This window comes from Oncorhynchus mykiss, chromosome 12 (assembly GCF_013265735.2).
Source record: "Oncorhynchus mykiss isolate Arlee chromosome 12, USDA_OmykA_1.1, whole genome shotgun sequence".
Lineage (NCBI taxonomy): Eukaryota > Metazoa > Chordata > Actinopteri > Salmoniformes > Salmonidae > Oncorhynchus > Oncorhynchus mykiss.
Genome location: NC_048576.1, coordinates 20244091 through 20260247, shown reverse-complemented (window position 1 = coordinate 20260247; position 16157 = coordinate 20244091). Strand labels below are relative to the sequence as shown.

At 44.9% G+C, this 16157-nt stretch overlaps 1 protein-coding gene across 3 annotated transcripts in view; it reads right to left on the bottom strand.

The window, feature by feature from the left end:
• The window catches only part of LOC110537154 (netrin receptor UNC5C), a 263198-nt gene that overhangs the window by 110296 nt on the left and 136745 nt on the right, over nt 1-16157 (bottom strand). For all 3 annotated transcript variants that reach the window (XM_036937158.1, XM_036937160.1, XM_036937159.1), the window contains one exon: nt 11419-11655. In XM_036937158.1, coding sequence (XP_036793053.1) covers nt 11419-11655 — 237 coding nt within the window. The remainder of the gene's footprint in view (nt 1-11418; nt 11656-16157) is intronic.

The following is a 16157-nucleotide window of genomic DNA, read 5'->3' as shown; positions in this document are numbered from 1 at the left end:
GTGTGCCAGGCTGCTTGGCACTGAGTATCATGGATGCTTCTTTGGTTTCTCAGCCCCTCCTCATCTTATCTTCTAATGTATTACTGAGAGGATTAGACAGTATGGAGGTGGAGGATCTGACTGTTCTCTCTCTGACAGGAGAAACAGCACACACATTCAATACACAGCAATCTAATCCAATGAGAGTATAGAGAGGAGCCCTATGGCAACATCATGTACCATAAATCACAAACAATGCAGTTGTCACTCTGCAGTAGAAACTTTAGCTAACAGAACTATTGATCCCCACAGTATTGGGAGTAGGGAGAGAGAGAGGCAGAGAGAGAGAGAGAGCGAGAGAGAGAGAGAAGAGAGACATAGTGAGATAGAGAGAGAGAGATACCCGCTATCAAAATACAGAAAAGAGACGTTAAATTCTACAACCACTTAAAAGGAAGCGATTCCCAAACCTTCCATAACAAAGCAGAGAGAGGAACCTGGAGAACAGTACTTGCCCTAAGCAAGCTGGTCCTGCGGCTCTGTTCACAAACACAAACAGACCTCACAGAGCCCCAGGACAGCAACACAATTAGACACAACCAAATCATGAGAAAAAATATATATAATTACTTGACACATTGGAAATCATTTACAAAAAAACTGAGCAAACTAGAATGCTATTTGGCCCTAAACAGAGAGTACACAGTGGCAGAATACCTGACCACTGTGACTGACCCAAAATTAAGGAAAGCTTTGACTATGTACAGACTCAGTGAGCATAGCCTTGCTGTTGAGAAAGGCCGTAGGCAGACATGGCTCTCAAGAGAACACAGATCCACAAAGAATTCGAAAACAAATCCAATTTTGATAAACTCCCATATCTACTGGGTGAAATTCCACAGTGTGCCATCACAGCAGCAAGATTTGTGACCTGTTGCCACGAGAAAAGGGCAACCAGTGAAGAACAAACACCATTGTAAATACAACCCATATTTATGCTTATTTATTTTATCTTGTGTCCTTTAACCATTTGTACATTGTTAAAACACTGTATATATATAATATGACATTTGGATTGTCTTCATTGTTTTGAAACTTCTGTATGTGTAATGTTTACTGTTCATTTTTATTGTTTATTTCACTTTATATATTCACTTTATATATTATCTACCTCACTTGCTTTGCCAATGTTAACACATGTTTCCCATGCCAATAAAGCCCCTTGAATTGAATTGAATTGAATTGAGAGAGAGAGAGAGAGAGAGAGAAAGAGAGAGAGACAGAGAGAGAGACAGAGAGAGAGAGAGAGAGAGAGAGACAGAGAGAGAGAGAGAGAGAGAGAGAGAGAGAGAGAGAGAGAGAGAGAGAGAGCATTTGTATTTTAACCATTTGCACATCATTACAACACTGTATATAGACATGATATGACATCTGCAATGTCTTTATTCTTTTGGAACTTCTGTGAGTGTAGTGTTTACTGTTCATTTTTATTGTTTATTTCACTTTTGTATATTATCTACTTTACTTGCTTTGGCAATGTTAACATCTATCTCGTTGTCTCTCTCTCTCTCTCCATGCCAAAAAAAGCCCATTGAAAATAATTGAATTGAATTGAGAGAGAGAGAGAAAGAGAAAGAGAGTTGTGTCGTGATAAGGTGGGGGCAGAGACAGCAGACTGAGCCAGAGAGTCACTCTATAATCTCCATGCAAACTGGATGAGTGTTCTTCTGCCTCCTCTCCTCCTCCTGCTCCCATTTCTCCTCTTGCCTCACCTCATATATGCCCTCTATAGCCAGCTCCCTCAAAATCCCTCTTCTCCTAAAAAACTACTTGAGCTGAAGGGTTCCAGCCAACACTCACCTGAATTAGGTTAGAGACTAGAGGAGTGTAAGGGTGGTCATGTGATATATAGATGGTTGATGGTAGAGGGTCTTATCCCATATGATAATGACACTATTTCCCCATACACTGCCATCTACTGCTGTAGAAATCTGCTTCTCCTCCCTCTCCTCTCTTCATGAGGAGGAGTAGAGAGGAGAGAGAGTGGAGAGAGGAGAGAGAGTGGGGGAAACACATGGCTGATTCCTTCAGGTTCAGGAGCTTTACACAGTCTGTTTATACAGACAAACAGACACTAAGCACACTGATGTCCTACACAGCAGCTTAGAACTCATACAACATTTACATGTGGACCGACAGGCAGTGAGAGAGAGACGTACATTTGGGTGTGTTTGTGACTTCTTGAGCGTCTGTGTGTGTGTACATGCACACGTCTGTGTGTCTGCATGTGTGTATATGAGTGTGTATGAGCCTTTTTTTGTGTGTGCCTGTGTGTGCCTGTGTGTGTGTGTGTGTGTGTGTGTGTGTTTGTGTGAGTGTGAGTGTGTGTCTGCGTTTGTGAGTGAGAGAGAGCTCTACATAGATGAAGAGAGATGGGTTAAGGGTAGTCATGAAGTTGGGAGAATATCACACAGAGTAGTATAGTGAAAATCAATAGGCGTAATAATAAAAAGGGCCAGTATTCTCTTTGGGCGTGCCAGAATTAGTCATTTATTCTGCTCACTCACTCTGTTTAAGAACACGCTGCTGCCTGACTCTGAGACTCTGAGGAAGGCTTTAGTCTCTTAGCCTGGTCTCATAGACAAGACATAACATAGTAAATTAAATCCGGGACAATCAAATTAGTTTGGTATGGTTACCAAACATAACAGGAGGGTGGTTGGGCGTATAATGAAAGGAGGGTGGTTGGGCGTATAATGAAAGGAGGGTGGTTGGGCGTATAATGAAAGGAGGGTGGTTGGCGTATAATGAAAGGAGGGTGGTTGAGCATATAATGAAAGGAGGGTGGTTGGGCATATAATGAAAGGAGGGTGGTTGGGCCTATAATGAAAGGAGGGTGGTTGGGCGTATAATGAAAGGAGGGTGGTTGGGCATATAATGAAAGGAGGGTGGTTGGGCATATAATGAAAGGAGGGTGGTTGAGCGTATAATGAAAGGAGGGTGGTTGGGCGTATAATGAAAGGAGGGTGATGGGGAGTATAATGAAAGGAGGGTGGTTGAGCGTATAATGAAAGGAGGGTGGTTGGGCGTATAATGAAAGGAGGGTGGTTGGGCATATAATGAAAGGAGGGTGGTTGGGCATATAATGAAAGGAGGGTGGTTGAGCGTATAATGAAAGGAGGGTGGTTGGGCGTATAATGAAAGCAGGGTGATTGGGAGTATAATGAAAGGAGGGTGGTTGAGCGTGTAATGAAAGGAGGGTGGTTGGGCATATAATGAAAGGAGGGTGGTTGGGCGTATAATGAAAGGAGGGTGGTTGGGCATATAATGAAAGTAGGGTGGTTGGGCGTATAATGAAATGAGGGTGGTTGGGCGTATAATTAAAGGAGGGTGGTTGGGCATATAATGAAAGGAGGGTGGTTGGGCGTATAATGAAAGGAGGGTGGTTGGGCATATAATGAAAGGAGGGTGGTTGGGTATATAATGAAAGGAGGGTGGTTGGGCATATAATGAAAGGAGGGTGGTTGGGCATATAATAAAAGAAGGGTGGTTGGGCGTATAATGAAAGGAGGGTGGTTGGCGTATAATGAAAGGAGGGTGGTTGGGTGTATAATGAAAGGAGGGTGGTTGGGCGTAAAATGAAAGGAGGGTGGTTGGGCATATAATGAAAGGAGGGTGGTTGGGTGTATAATGAAAGGAGGGTGGTTGGGCGTATAATGAAAGGAGGGTGGTTGGGCGTATAATGAAAGGAGGGTGGTTGGGCGTATAATGAAAGGAGGGTGGTTGGGTGTATAATGAAAGGAGGGTGGTTGGGTGTATAATGAAAGGAGGGTGGTTGGGCGTATAATGAAAGGAGGGTGGTTGGGCGTATATTGAAAGGAGGGTGGTTGGGCGTATAATGAAAGGAGGGTGGTTGGGCGTATAATGAAAGGATGGTGGTTGGGCGTATAATGAAAGGAGGGTGGTTGGGTGTATAATGAAAGGAGGGTGGTTGGGTGTATAATGAAAGGAGGGTGGTTGGGCGTATAATGAAAGGAGGGTGGTTGGCGTATAATGAAAGGAGGGTGGTTGGGTGTATAATGAAAGGAGGGTGGTTGGGCGTATAATGAAAGGAGGGTGGTTGGGTGTATAATGAAAGGAGGGTGGTTGGGTGTATAATGAAAGGAGGGTGGTTGGGCGTATAATGAAAGGAGGGTGGTTGGGCGTATAATGAAAGGAGGGTGGTTGGGCGGTTGGGCGTATAATGAAAGGAGGGTGGTTGGGCGTATAATGAAAGGAGGGTGGTTGGGCGGTTGGGCGTATAATGAAAGGAGGGTGGTTGGGCGTATAATGAAAGGAGGGTGGATGGGTGTATAATGAAAGGAGGGTGGTTGGGCGTATAATGAAAGGAGGGTGATTGGGCGTATAATGAAAGGAGGGTGGTTGGGCGTATAATGAAAGGCGGGTGGTTGGGCGTATAATGAAAGGAGGGTGGTTGGGCGTATAATGAAAGGAGGGTGGTTGGGCGTATAATGAAAGGAGGGTGGTTGGGTGTATAACGCGAAAATGTATCAACCCAAAGTTGTGTGTTCGCATCTCATCACGAACAACTTTAGCATTTGAGCTACTTAGCAACTTTTCAATGACATACTACTTTTTAGCTACTTAGCATGTTAGCTAACCCTTCCCCTAACCCTACTTTACATAGGACTATGGGAAGTACATATTGTACATGTTGTATTTTCATACCATATCGTACATTTTGTAAATTCATAACATATCGTACCAAATGTAATTCGTAACATATCATTTGAAATGGATGATGGACACCCACAAATGAATACATACCATACGAAACGTAACATATCATGCTAAATGGAGTATATCGGATTTATGTACAGAACAATCCAAACGCTCTGAGACCAGGTTGAGTATCTACATAGCACAAGCAGCAGGCTGATCAAGCATGTCATCCACATGTCATCCACATGTCATCCAGCTTGATCCCAGGAACGGTAGTTGCTGCTTTTGCAACAGCTAATGGGGATCCTAATAAAATAACAAATAACAAATGTTCATATTCAGACTGGACCAATCTCTACTGCAATCATCTTGACTAGTTAATATGATGAGGAAAACATGTACTGTATTCACACTCCTAACAATATAGGATGCCAGCTAGTGATTGTTCTGTAGAATTCTGGGACTTCAAACAAAAGGTGGCTGCTTATCTTTGTGAATCAATGTGATCGTTACAGGGACTTTATGTCTCTTCAGAGGGGACTGAGGTCAGATCGTGACATCATGCCCTGACATCATGCATTCGCTCAACTAGAACTATTACTAATATTTACTCTGTCAAATATGAGATTGTTTCATTACAGTTCTGACTACACACATGGAGGGGCTGAAATATACTTCTGGGATCATAACTCATGCAAACGAACCACTCCTTACTGATGCCATTATAGTGATTAGTGATCTGAGATGTCACCATCCCATCTCACACCCACTCACTGTCCATTAGTATGATACAAAATTATTTTCCAATCTGTCCCATTAAACGATAGCTGGTGTGGTGCTCTGAGTCTGGATGGAACCATTGGAGATGATTCATTATTAAAGCAATCATTAGCACTGGCTAGCGTTAGCTCCTTTTATTGATCAGTCAATGACAAGCAGGCTGCTAGAGCAGCAGTCACTGAGGGGGGAGGAGGGGAGGATGGGGTAAGTAAGTACCCTGATTATCTGCCGCCCAAATGAAGAGCACCACTCCTGCTTGATGCTACCAGACATAACTCTTACAGGATGGATGGTGAGCTGTCTATCTCCAGTGTGTCTTACACTGCTACTCTTCTCATACATATAATTAACTCTCGGCTCATTTGTTCAAATCAATGGCTACAGGTCACTGGAGCCTAGAGCTAGATATCAGCGTGGGTACAGCTCTCAGCACTAGGCATCTAATGGGTTATCATTTTGACCATCTGTATACAGTAGGTGTTCCTACCTTATGCAAACATAGGTAGCTACAGTTTTTATTAGATCAAAATAATAAAAGTTAGTCTGGGTCTTTGAAAAGCACTATTCAAAATACTATAATATCCTGATCTAAATGTATCAATCAAACTCAAATCCGAGCACGATGGAAATCATATTTGGTAACGACGAAAAATCTCCCTGCCAGCGTTTGAGAGGTGAGATCAATGGTGCACGTCTAACGTGGGTGTTCCTCTAGTGAGGCGGCACTGCATGACTTCTAAAGCAGGGCCATGGTAGAGCACAGCACTAATGATGCTGTTCCTCAGCCTGGGTAGGAAGGAGAGGCAGGAGATGCAGCAACCCACTAGTCCCTCTATTTCTATTTCTGCACTCTGATACAATGATACATATACAGGAGATACAGACAGAGGTAGAGAGGCTTTGGCTGGAGCCTGCTGTCTGATTGACAACACAACATGCCCTGCTTCCCCTTCAATCTCTTCTTCACTTGTCTCACCCTCTCGATGTCTTGCTCTCTCCTGCTTTCTATTTCTCTCCATCTCTCTCCATCGCTCTCTCTCTATAAATGTATTTTCAATTTCCATTGAAGGGTTTTATTGGCATGGAAAATATATGTTAACATTGCCAAAGAGTAGCCCTCTCCACCACTCTCTCTCCATCTTGCAGTCTCTCTCCATCATCCATATCTCTCTCTCTCTCTCTCTCTCTCCTGTTGTCGATAAACGGAGAGAGCGAGAGAGAGAAAGGGAGCGGGAGAGACAGAGAGAGAGCGAGAGAGAGAAAGAGAGAGAGAGAGAGAGAGAGAGAGCTGTGTCATGATAAATGGGCATCAGATAATATTTCCTGCAGAAGTTCCAGCAGTTCCAGTATTGACCAGGGCCTCATGGCCAACCTCTCCTCTTTCTGGGCTCCTCTTCTGTCAATCTGGGGAAATCAGAGACGACTGGAGTGGGCTGAGAATGAGAGTGAGAGTGAGAGTGAGAGTGAGAGACAGAGACAGAGAGACAGAGAGACAGAGAGACAGAGAGAGAGAGACAGAGAGAGAATGAGAGAGAGAGAGAGTCTGCATAGCCTGTGGGCTTCAGTGCGGAGAGTGTGGTTTGTGTATGTGTAGGTGTGGGTGCGCGTGTGTATGGTTGAATGAGTGTGGGTAGCCTCTGGGGCTGGGTTTGTGGAGCGTGGTGTTGGTATGCTGTGTGGGTTGGTTTGCTTGTAGATGTTTTTAGCAAATACGATTTCTGACATGATGGCAAGGGGGCATCACTGCTAACCTCTTCTTTTTAACCTCTTCTCTTCTAATGTCAACGCTGCAAAACACTTCTTCACAGTCTTCATAACAGTTCAAGTACAGCCCCATGTCAAAATGAAAAGATAATGGATGTTTGAAGTTCTCTGACTGTTTTCATATCTGCTCTGGTATACAGTGGGGAGAACAAGTATTTGATACACTGCCGATTTTGCAGGTTTTCCTACTTACAAAGCATGTAGAGGTCTGTAATTTTTATCATAGGTACACTTCAACTGTGAGAGACAGAATCTAAAACAGAAATCCAGAAAATCACATTGTATGATTTGTAAGTAATTCATTTGCATTTTATTGCATGACATAAGTATTTGATCACCTACCAACCAGTAAGAATTCCGGCTCTCACAGATAATTTTTCTTTAAGAAGCCCTCCTGTTCTCCACTCATTACCTGTATTAACTGCACCTGTTTGAACTCGTTACCTGTATAAAAGACACCTGTCCACACACTCAATCAAACAGACTCCAACCTCTCCACAATGGCCAAGACCAGAGAGCTGTGTAAGGACATCAGGGATAAAATTGTAGACCTGCACAAGGCTGGGATGGGCTACAGGACAATAGGCAAGCAGCTTGGTGAGAAGGCAACAACTTTTGGTGCAATTATTAGAAAATGGAAGAAGTTCAAGATGACGGTCAATCACCCTTGGTCTGGGGCTCCATGCAAGATCTCACCTCGTGGGGCATCAATGATCATGAGGAAGGTGAGGGATCAGCCCAGAACTACACGGCGGGACCTGGTCAATGACCTGAAGAGAGCTGGGACCACAGTCTCAAAGAAAACCATTAGTAACACACTACGCCGTCACGGATTAAAATCCTGCAGCGAACGCAAGATCCCCCTGCTCAAGCCAGCGCATGTCCAGGCCCGTCTGATGTTTGCAATGACCCTCTGGATGATCCAGAGGAGTAATGGGAGAAGGTTATGTGGTCTGATGAGACAAAAATAGAGCTTTTTGGTCTAAACTCCACTCGCCGTGTTTGGAGGAAAAAGAAGGATGAGTACAACCTCAAAACACCATCCCAACCGTGAAGCATGGAGGTGGAAACATCATTCTTTGGGGATGCTTTTCTGCAAAGGGGACAGGACGACTGCACCATCTTGAGGGGAGGATGGATGGAGCCATGTATGGCGAGATTTTGGCCAACAACCTCCTTCTCTCAGTAAGAGAATTGAAGATGGGTCGTGGCTGGGTCTTCCAGCATGACAACGATCCGAAACACACAGCCAAGGCAACTAAGGAGTGGCTCCGTAAGAAGCATCTCAAGGTCCCGGAGTGGCCTAGCCAGTCTCCAAACCTGAACCCAATAGAAAATCTTTGGAGGGAGCTGAAAGTCCGTATTGCCCAGCGACAGCCCCGAAACCTGAAGGATCTGGAGAAGTGGGCCAAAATCCCTGCTGCAGTGTGTGCAAACCTGGTCAAGAACTACAGGAAACATATGATCTCTGTAATTGCAAACAAAGGTTTCTGTACCAAATATTAAGTTCTGCTTTTCTGATGTATCAAATACTTATGTCATGCAATAAAATGCAAATGAATTACTTAAAAATCATACAATGTGATTTTCTGGATTTTTGTTTTAGATTCCGTCTCTCACAGTTGAAGTGTACCTATGATAAAAATGACAGCTTTGTAAGTAGGAAAACCTGCAAAATCGGCAGTGTGTCAAATACTTGTTCTCCCCACTGTATATATACTGAGTGAACAAAAACTGATCTTTCCATGACATAGACTGACCAGGTGAAAGCTATGATCCCTTATTGATGTCACCTGTTAAATCCACTTCAATCAGTGTAGATGAAGTGGAGGAGACAGGTTAAAGAATGATTTTTAAGCCTTGAGACATGGAGTGTGTGTGTGTGCCATTCAGCGGGTGAATGGGCAAGATCAAATATTTAAGTGCCTTTGAACGGGGTATGGTATAGATGCCAGCTACACCGGTTTGAGTGTGTCAAGAACTGCAATGGGTTTTTCACACTCAATAGTTGCCCGTGTGTATCAAGAATGGTCCACCACCCAAAGGACTTCCAAGGACTTGACACAACTGTGGAAAGCATTGGAGTCGACATGGACCAGCATCCCTGTGGAACAAGTTTGACACCTTGAACTGAGGCTGTTCTGAGGGGAAAAGGGGGTGCAACTAAATATCAGGAAGGTGTTCCTAATGTTTTGATCAGTCAGTGTGTATAGTATCTGTGTGTGTGTGTTGCTCTGTTTGGAACATGTTGAAGTATGTTCCACCCTGATGTCTGTTTATTTAAAGAAAGCATGCATGTGAGAGGGGGAATTGAGAGAGTCTGTGCACATATGTGATTATGCGTATGTGTGTGTGTGCAGGGATGTGTGTGTGCCTGTGGGTGCAGGGATGTGTGTATGTGTGCCAGTGGGTGCAGGGATGTGTGTGTGTGTGTGTGTGTGTGTATTCCAGTGAGTGCAGCGATGTGTGTGTGTCTCTGAGCCCCGGGATTAAAGAGGGTAAATGCTGTGTGATTGCTACCTGTGGGCTACAAAAAGAAGTCAATTTCCCCCTTTGGCAGCTGAATACAGCCAATCAGCCGAATGGTGCTGTGTGTAATGTCTGTGGAGCCCAGAGGAGCAGGCTTTAGTCAGAAACAGCCTCAGCCCCTCCACTCTGGGATTCACCATTCAACCTTTACATGAGTGGGGGCTAAACACACCACACACCTGCACACATCCAAACATACTGTATGCACGTACATGCAAGCACACATATTCACACACGAACGTGCATATGCATATGCGCATGCACGCACGCACACACACACACACACACGAGCGAGAGGTAAGCAGAAAGGACTGACAAACAGAGAAAGAGATGGAGAATGGACGTCTGCCTTGGTAAGCAGAAGATCCAGTCTCTTTCTGTTGGACTATCTACAGGCCAGGACTGTCTACTGTGCTCACTGGGTCTGAAGTCCTTCACCAGGGTGTGTGTATGAACATATCTGAATGCTGCTATGACTTGGTTTCTGAGAGTTGGGGTGGGGGTGAGGGTGGGGGTGAGGGTGAGGGTGGGGGTGAGGGTGGTTAGGGTGGGGGTGAGGGTGGGGGTGAGGGTGGGGGTGGGGATGAGGGTGGGGGTGAGGGTGGGGATGAGGGTGGGGTTGGGGATGAGGGTGGGGATGAGAGTTGGGGTGGAGGTGAGGGTGGGGGTGAGAGTGGGGATGAGAGTTGAGATGTGGATGAGAGTATGGATGAGAGTTGGGGTGGGGGTGGGAATGAGGGTGTGGGTTCAGGGCAGGGGTGGGGATGAGGGTGGGGGTGAGAGTTGGGGAGGGGATGAGAGTTGGGGTGGGGATGAGAGTTGGGGTGGGGATGAGGGCGGGGGTGAGGGTGGGGTGAGGGTGAGGATGAGGGTGTGGAGGACTTGCGTCAGACATAAGGGTTTAGCATCAAACAATATTCACTCACACTGATAATGACTGATGTAAAGAGAAACAGTAGGAGAGAAGAAGAGAGCGATAGAAGAAAAGGGAATTGAGTGAGGAGATAAGGACACAGATAGAGAGAGAGAGAGGGAGAGAAAGAGAGAGAGAGAGAGAGAGAGAGAGAGAGAGAGAGAGAGAGAGAAGATAAGGACAGAGAGAGATAAAGAGAGAGAGAAAGAGAGTAGTGTCTGAAGGAGAACAGTATGCCTCTGTCTGTGTTGTGTCTCAGTCTTAATGATGTCCAGTTTCAACTCTTTCAGACAGAGCCTCTGCAGTGACAGACTAGTATTGGTGCAGCCCTGTGTTAAAATATCTCTTTCAGTTTAACAAGACTGTCGCTATGCTACAAAAATCCTATTCTCATTAACCGTGTGTGTGTGGATGTGTATGTGTCAGCGTGTGCGTGTGTGTGTGTTCTAGGGGTGTGGTAAAGGGCATAGTAAAGTTTTCACTGAATAATTAATCTCCTTGATTTTCTGACCGAACTGCGTAGCTGAAGGGTGAGTCTGGGTCTGTTTGTCTCAGTGTCTGTGCTGTCTGTTCGACTTCAACCATGATGATCTCTTTTGTTCATGTTTAAAGGTTTGGTCCATGTTGATCATTAAATGCACTCCAGGGTTGATAAAATGTTGTCCACAGGACACACCACAACCAGATACAGTGCATATGAGAAAAACATTCACACTGGTAGTTTTACTGACCCGAGTTCTCGTCCACCCTCTCCTCTACGGTGTGTTCTTTCTGGTGGACCCACTCGCTGTTGCATTTGAAGTAGATCTGAGTGGCGGGCGTGGCCTTGCAGTAGAGATTGACAGGTTTGTTCTTGACGATGTACGCCTCCTCTGGCTCCATCAGGAACACTGGGAGGGGCTCCGGAGGGTCCGAGGGGAAGGTCTCTGGCAGATCACCCAATCCCATGAAGTCATCATCATCTCTCACTGCAGAAAGAGACGAAGGAGAGAGAGAGTGAGGAAGAAGGGAGAGAGAGAGAGAGAGAGGAAGGAGAGAGACGAAGGATAGAGAGAGAGAGGAAGGAGAGAGAGAAAAAGGAGAGAGAGGGAGAGAGAGAGAGAGAGAGAGAGAGAGGGGAAGGAGAGGGCAAGAGAAAGCGAGAGAGAGGGAGAGAGAGAGAGAGAGAGAGAGAGAGAGAGAGAGAGAGAGAGAGAGAGGAGAGGGAGAGAGAGAGAGAGAGGAAGGAGAGAGAGCGAGAAAGAGAGGAAGGCGAGAGAGGGAGGAAGGAGAGTGCGTGAGAGAGAGAGAGAGAGAGAGGGGAGAGAGAGGAGAGAGAGAGAGAGAGAGAGAGAGAGAGAGAGAGAGAGAGAGAGAGAGAGAGAGAGAGATAAAGGAGAGAGAGAAGAAGGAGAGAGAGGAAGGAGAGAGAAAGAAAGGAGAGGGGGGGTGGAAATAAAACAAGAGGATAATGTGTTATTACCATCATCTTTGCATGGGATTATTGTATCCCACTTTGCACACAGTGCCATCCCTATATTTGATGGTCCTGAATGTTTAGACAGGTGTATTTTAGAGTCCAGGAAGGTTCTGGGATTCTTCCCAGGCAGACAGGATTTAAACACCAGTCTGGCTGCACTAACCTCATGCAGTTACTGCTGTCTACTGACTGGGAAGGAGGGAAGAGATAATGTGAGATGATGAGAACCAGGGGGTTCAGGGGTTGAGAGGGAGGAGAAGAAGAAGGCCAGGTGAAACGTTCTCACACACAGGATATCTAACGACGACGACCCCAGGCTTTTGGCCCCTTTTAGTCCATTCCTGGGATAGTTCAGCTGCAGACAGATATACGCTTCCCTGTAATTACAGGTCTCTTTCATCCCCTATCTTAAATGACACAAGAACACACACACACACACACACGCACACGCATGCACATGCACGCGCGCACGCACACACGCACACGCACACACACACACATACATACACACACACACACAAACTCACACACAAGTTCCCGACTCCTTGAAGAGGGAAAGATGAAGCCCATTCGACACTCCATTTGTCACCTCCAGAACTGTTCTATTCTTACCATCGAACCGGTGGACATCAATTATTCACCAGTCTACCCGAAAGAATCCAGTGTGTCAGAGAGAGACACAGAGAAAAGGAGAGGGTGAAACAGAATGAGAGAAATAAAGGACAGAGACAGAGAGAGAGAGGGTGAAGCAGAGAGAGAGAGAGCCAGAGAAAGAGAGAGAGAGAGTGAGAAAAAGAGAAAGAGAGCGATGGAGAGATATGGTGACACAGAGACAGAGAGGAATAGCATAAAGGTTTATCAGCACCATCAGTAATTCTTCCATGTCCCTCTATCTCTCCTCTCTCTCTCACACTCTCTCTCTCTCTCCTCTCTCTCTCTCTCTCTCTCCTCTCTCTCTCTCTCTCTCCTCTCTCTCCTCTCTCCTCTCTCTCCTCTCGCTCTCTCTCTCCTCTCTCTCTCTCCTCTCTCGCTCTCTCTCTCTCTCTCTCTCTCTCTCTCTCTCTCTCTCCTCTCTCTCTCTGTGGTGTCCAGACATACTGGAGCCTTGTTGTCTGCATCAGGCCTCCAGGTCTCCCAGACAGACGCTGCTGCTGTCTGAGCAGTAAATAGTGCCTGTGTGGATATTTATCTTTCCTCTCATGATCTCTAGCTAACATTCTAATGTTATCTCCTCTCTCTCTGCCATAGATTGGAGCTGATTGCTCTGACAATAAAGGCTGGAGGTGTCCTCAATCATCCAAGCCCTCGATTAGAAAACTACCAGGTTAGTGTGTGTGCGCTTGTGTGTTTGTGTGTGTGGATGTGTGTGTGTGTATGCACTGGACCATGTGTGCATGCATGTGTGTCTGAGTGTGTGTGTGCGGAGCAGTGTGTCTGCTATTCATCACCATGGGTGCTAAATCACTCCTCTCTATCCTCAGCTCCTGATATAGTGCTAATTGAGGAGTAGCAGTAAACTCTGAGTGACCTTTAACCCCTTACCTGTGACCTCTCTTCCTCACAGGTGTGTGTGGATGGGTTGAGTGCTCAGTACTCACCACGAGTCACGACATGCAGGAGAGGAGAGCTGTGCTGGGTGTGGGTTGATGCACTTCAATTCTCACTAAATGGCTAATAACTACACACACTTTCCTCTCCAAGGGCAATCTATAGAGACTATTCTCCACTATTACAATATATTGTATCAGAACTTTTGGAGGTAGCTTACAGTGCACCTTGGCTATGGCCCACTCTCCACCCAGGCCCAGGGACCCTGAACCAGAAACAATGGAAGAAAGCCGAGGAACCTCATTAAAGAAAGTGTTAGCCTCCTTTCACCCTCTACTGCTTCTATCTCTCTATCTCTTTCCTTCCCTCGCTCCCTCTCCCTCCCTCTGTGTCTGACCGTTGGGCTGGAGTTCAGAAACAAGCATGAAAGAATTCAGAACGTTGTTCCACACGCACACACACACACACACGCGCGCGCACGCACGCACGCACACACACACACACACAATACACTCTGGAATGCATCAACTTCTAGAGTGTAAGAAATCCTAAATACAAGGGAATGGTTGCAGCCCTCCAGTTAAAAACAGCCCATAAATGGAAAAAGAAACCACATGATACTTGAAAGACCCTGACTCTTAAACAATCTGACTGGCCCTCGCACTCTAGTCAATAGAATATAGAACAAGAACAAGCTTAAAGAGTAGTTCTATCTCCATTTCTCTCTACTTCCATCTCTCTTTTCCTCTCTCAGTTTCTCAGTTCCTCCCTCTGCTCTAACGCACCAACAGCGCACACTCCACTGCAGCATGAGGTTGGAATAATACTGTGAAATTGTGAAAATTATAATAATTCCCTTTTAGTGTAAGAGCTGTTTTGGCCTTCCATGGTGACATCACCATGTGGTAAATGAGTTAATAGACCAATAGGAACGAGAGTTTCAAACCTCTCTGCCAATAATATATTTTCAGTTTACCCCCTAATCAAACCACTTTAAGACAGTCCTAGCAAAATTCTTGCTTGAGAAATGTCTCTTTGCTAAGAAGCTTTTCTTGTTTGTTTTTGACCATTTTCACTGAAAACAATCACATAAAGGTACTTAATTGAGATTAAATCAGCTGACGATATTGCCTGGCCTTGGTGCTTTGATGGTCATAGAGGCCCAATGGGATGGACTTCTATCTGTTCTGCTAACACCAAAGTGATCTGAGAGCCAGACTGATGCCCTGCCTCCATGGCTACAGTGCTTCGGCTGACACTGCGGCGCCCACCCAACAGTCACACTGGACGTGTGAAACAGGAAACACAACAGAACAAGAGGACACACTCAGACAGAGAGAAGAATAAGGAAAAAACTGTAGCTAGACTTCCGACTCCAAACAACAGCTAGCTAATCGCCTGTAAGAATAATTTTGTCTGTATCTGATAGTTTCGTAAATGACTGCATAACTTACTGTCATACTTATTGGGTTCAAAATAATTATGCTGAGAAACATGGTTTTTTTGTTGACTTGTTTAGACTCATAACTTTTCTGTAATAATCTATTTAATAAACCATATGCCTAAACTGTTTTATATGCAATATACTGTCAAGCATTTCCTCGACTAGATTTCAATATGATAGTTTTTAATTGCTTCCATATTTTAGAGTGTTTACATTTTATTCAACTGCTATTTTCTTCGATAATTGGAGGTGTTTCCTAATTTGTATTATGTGTCTTATTACTGAATATTTCAAGACCCCAATTGAATATTACTTGAATGTTATATTAAGTTTAAACTAGTAAATCCCTCACCATTGAGAGTACACTGTAAGGAATACAACTAAATATTAAGTGTGTTTTGGAGGACAACGAATGGAATGTGTTACAGTAATTCATAACTTACCTGCCTATTACACCGTCCGAAGCAGAGGCATTATGATCATGAATTCCTCTCCAGAGTAAATACAAAACAAGCTCAGACTATTTCAATCTGAAGCACAGAAGAGGAAATCATTTGTCATGGAAGCCCCTGTAAATGTCAAATATGTTCATGGTGAGATGAAAGGCAGGACTCCCAGCCACCACCCTCCTACAGAGATGAGTGGCTACCATTGACAGTACAGGGACAAGCCGTGTGTGTGTGTGTGTGTGTGTGTGTGTGTGTGTGTGTGTGTGTGTGTGTGTGCGTGCGTGCGTGCGTGTGTACGTGTGTGTGTGTCATCATGCAATCAGGTGATCAAGGACAGATGAGCCACATCACACTGTGACAGGCCCTCATTAAACACAATCTGAGATTAAACAGTGAAAGTCACCTAGTAAAATGCTACTTGAGTAAAATACTAAAAGTATTTGGATTTAAATATACTTCAGTACAAGTTTAAATCATTTTTAATTCCTTATATTAAGCAAAGCAGACAGCCACATTTCTATTTTTATTTTTACAGATAGCCAGGGGGCACACTCCAACACTCAGACATCA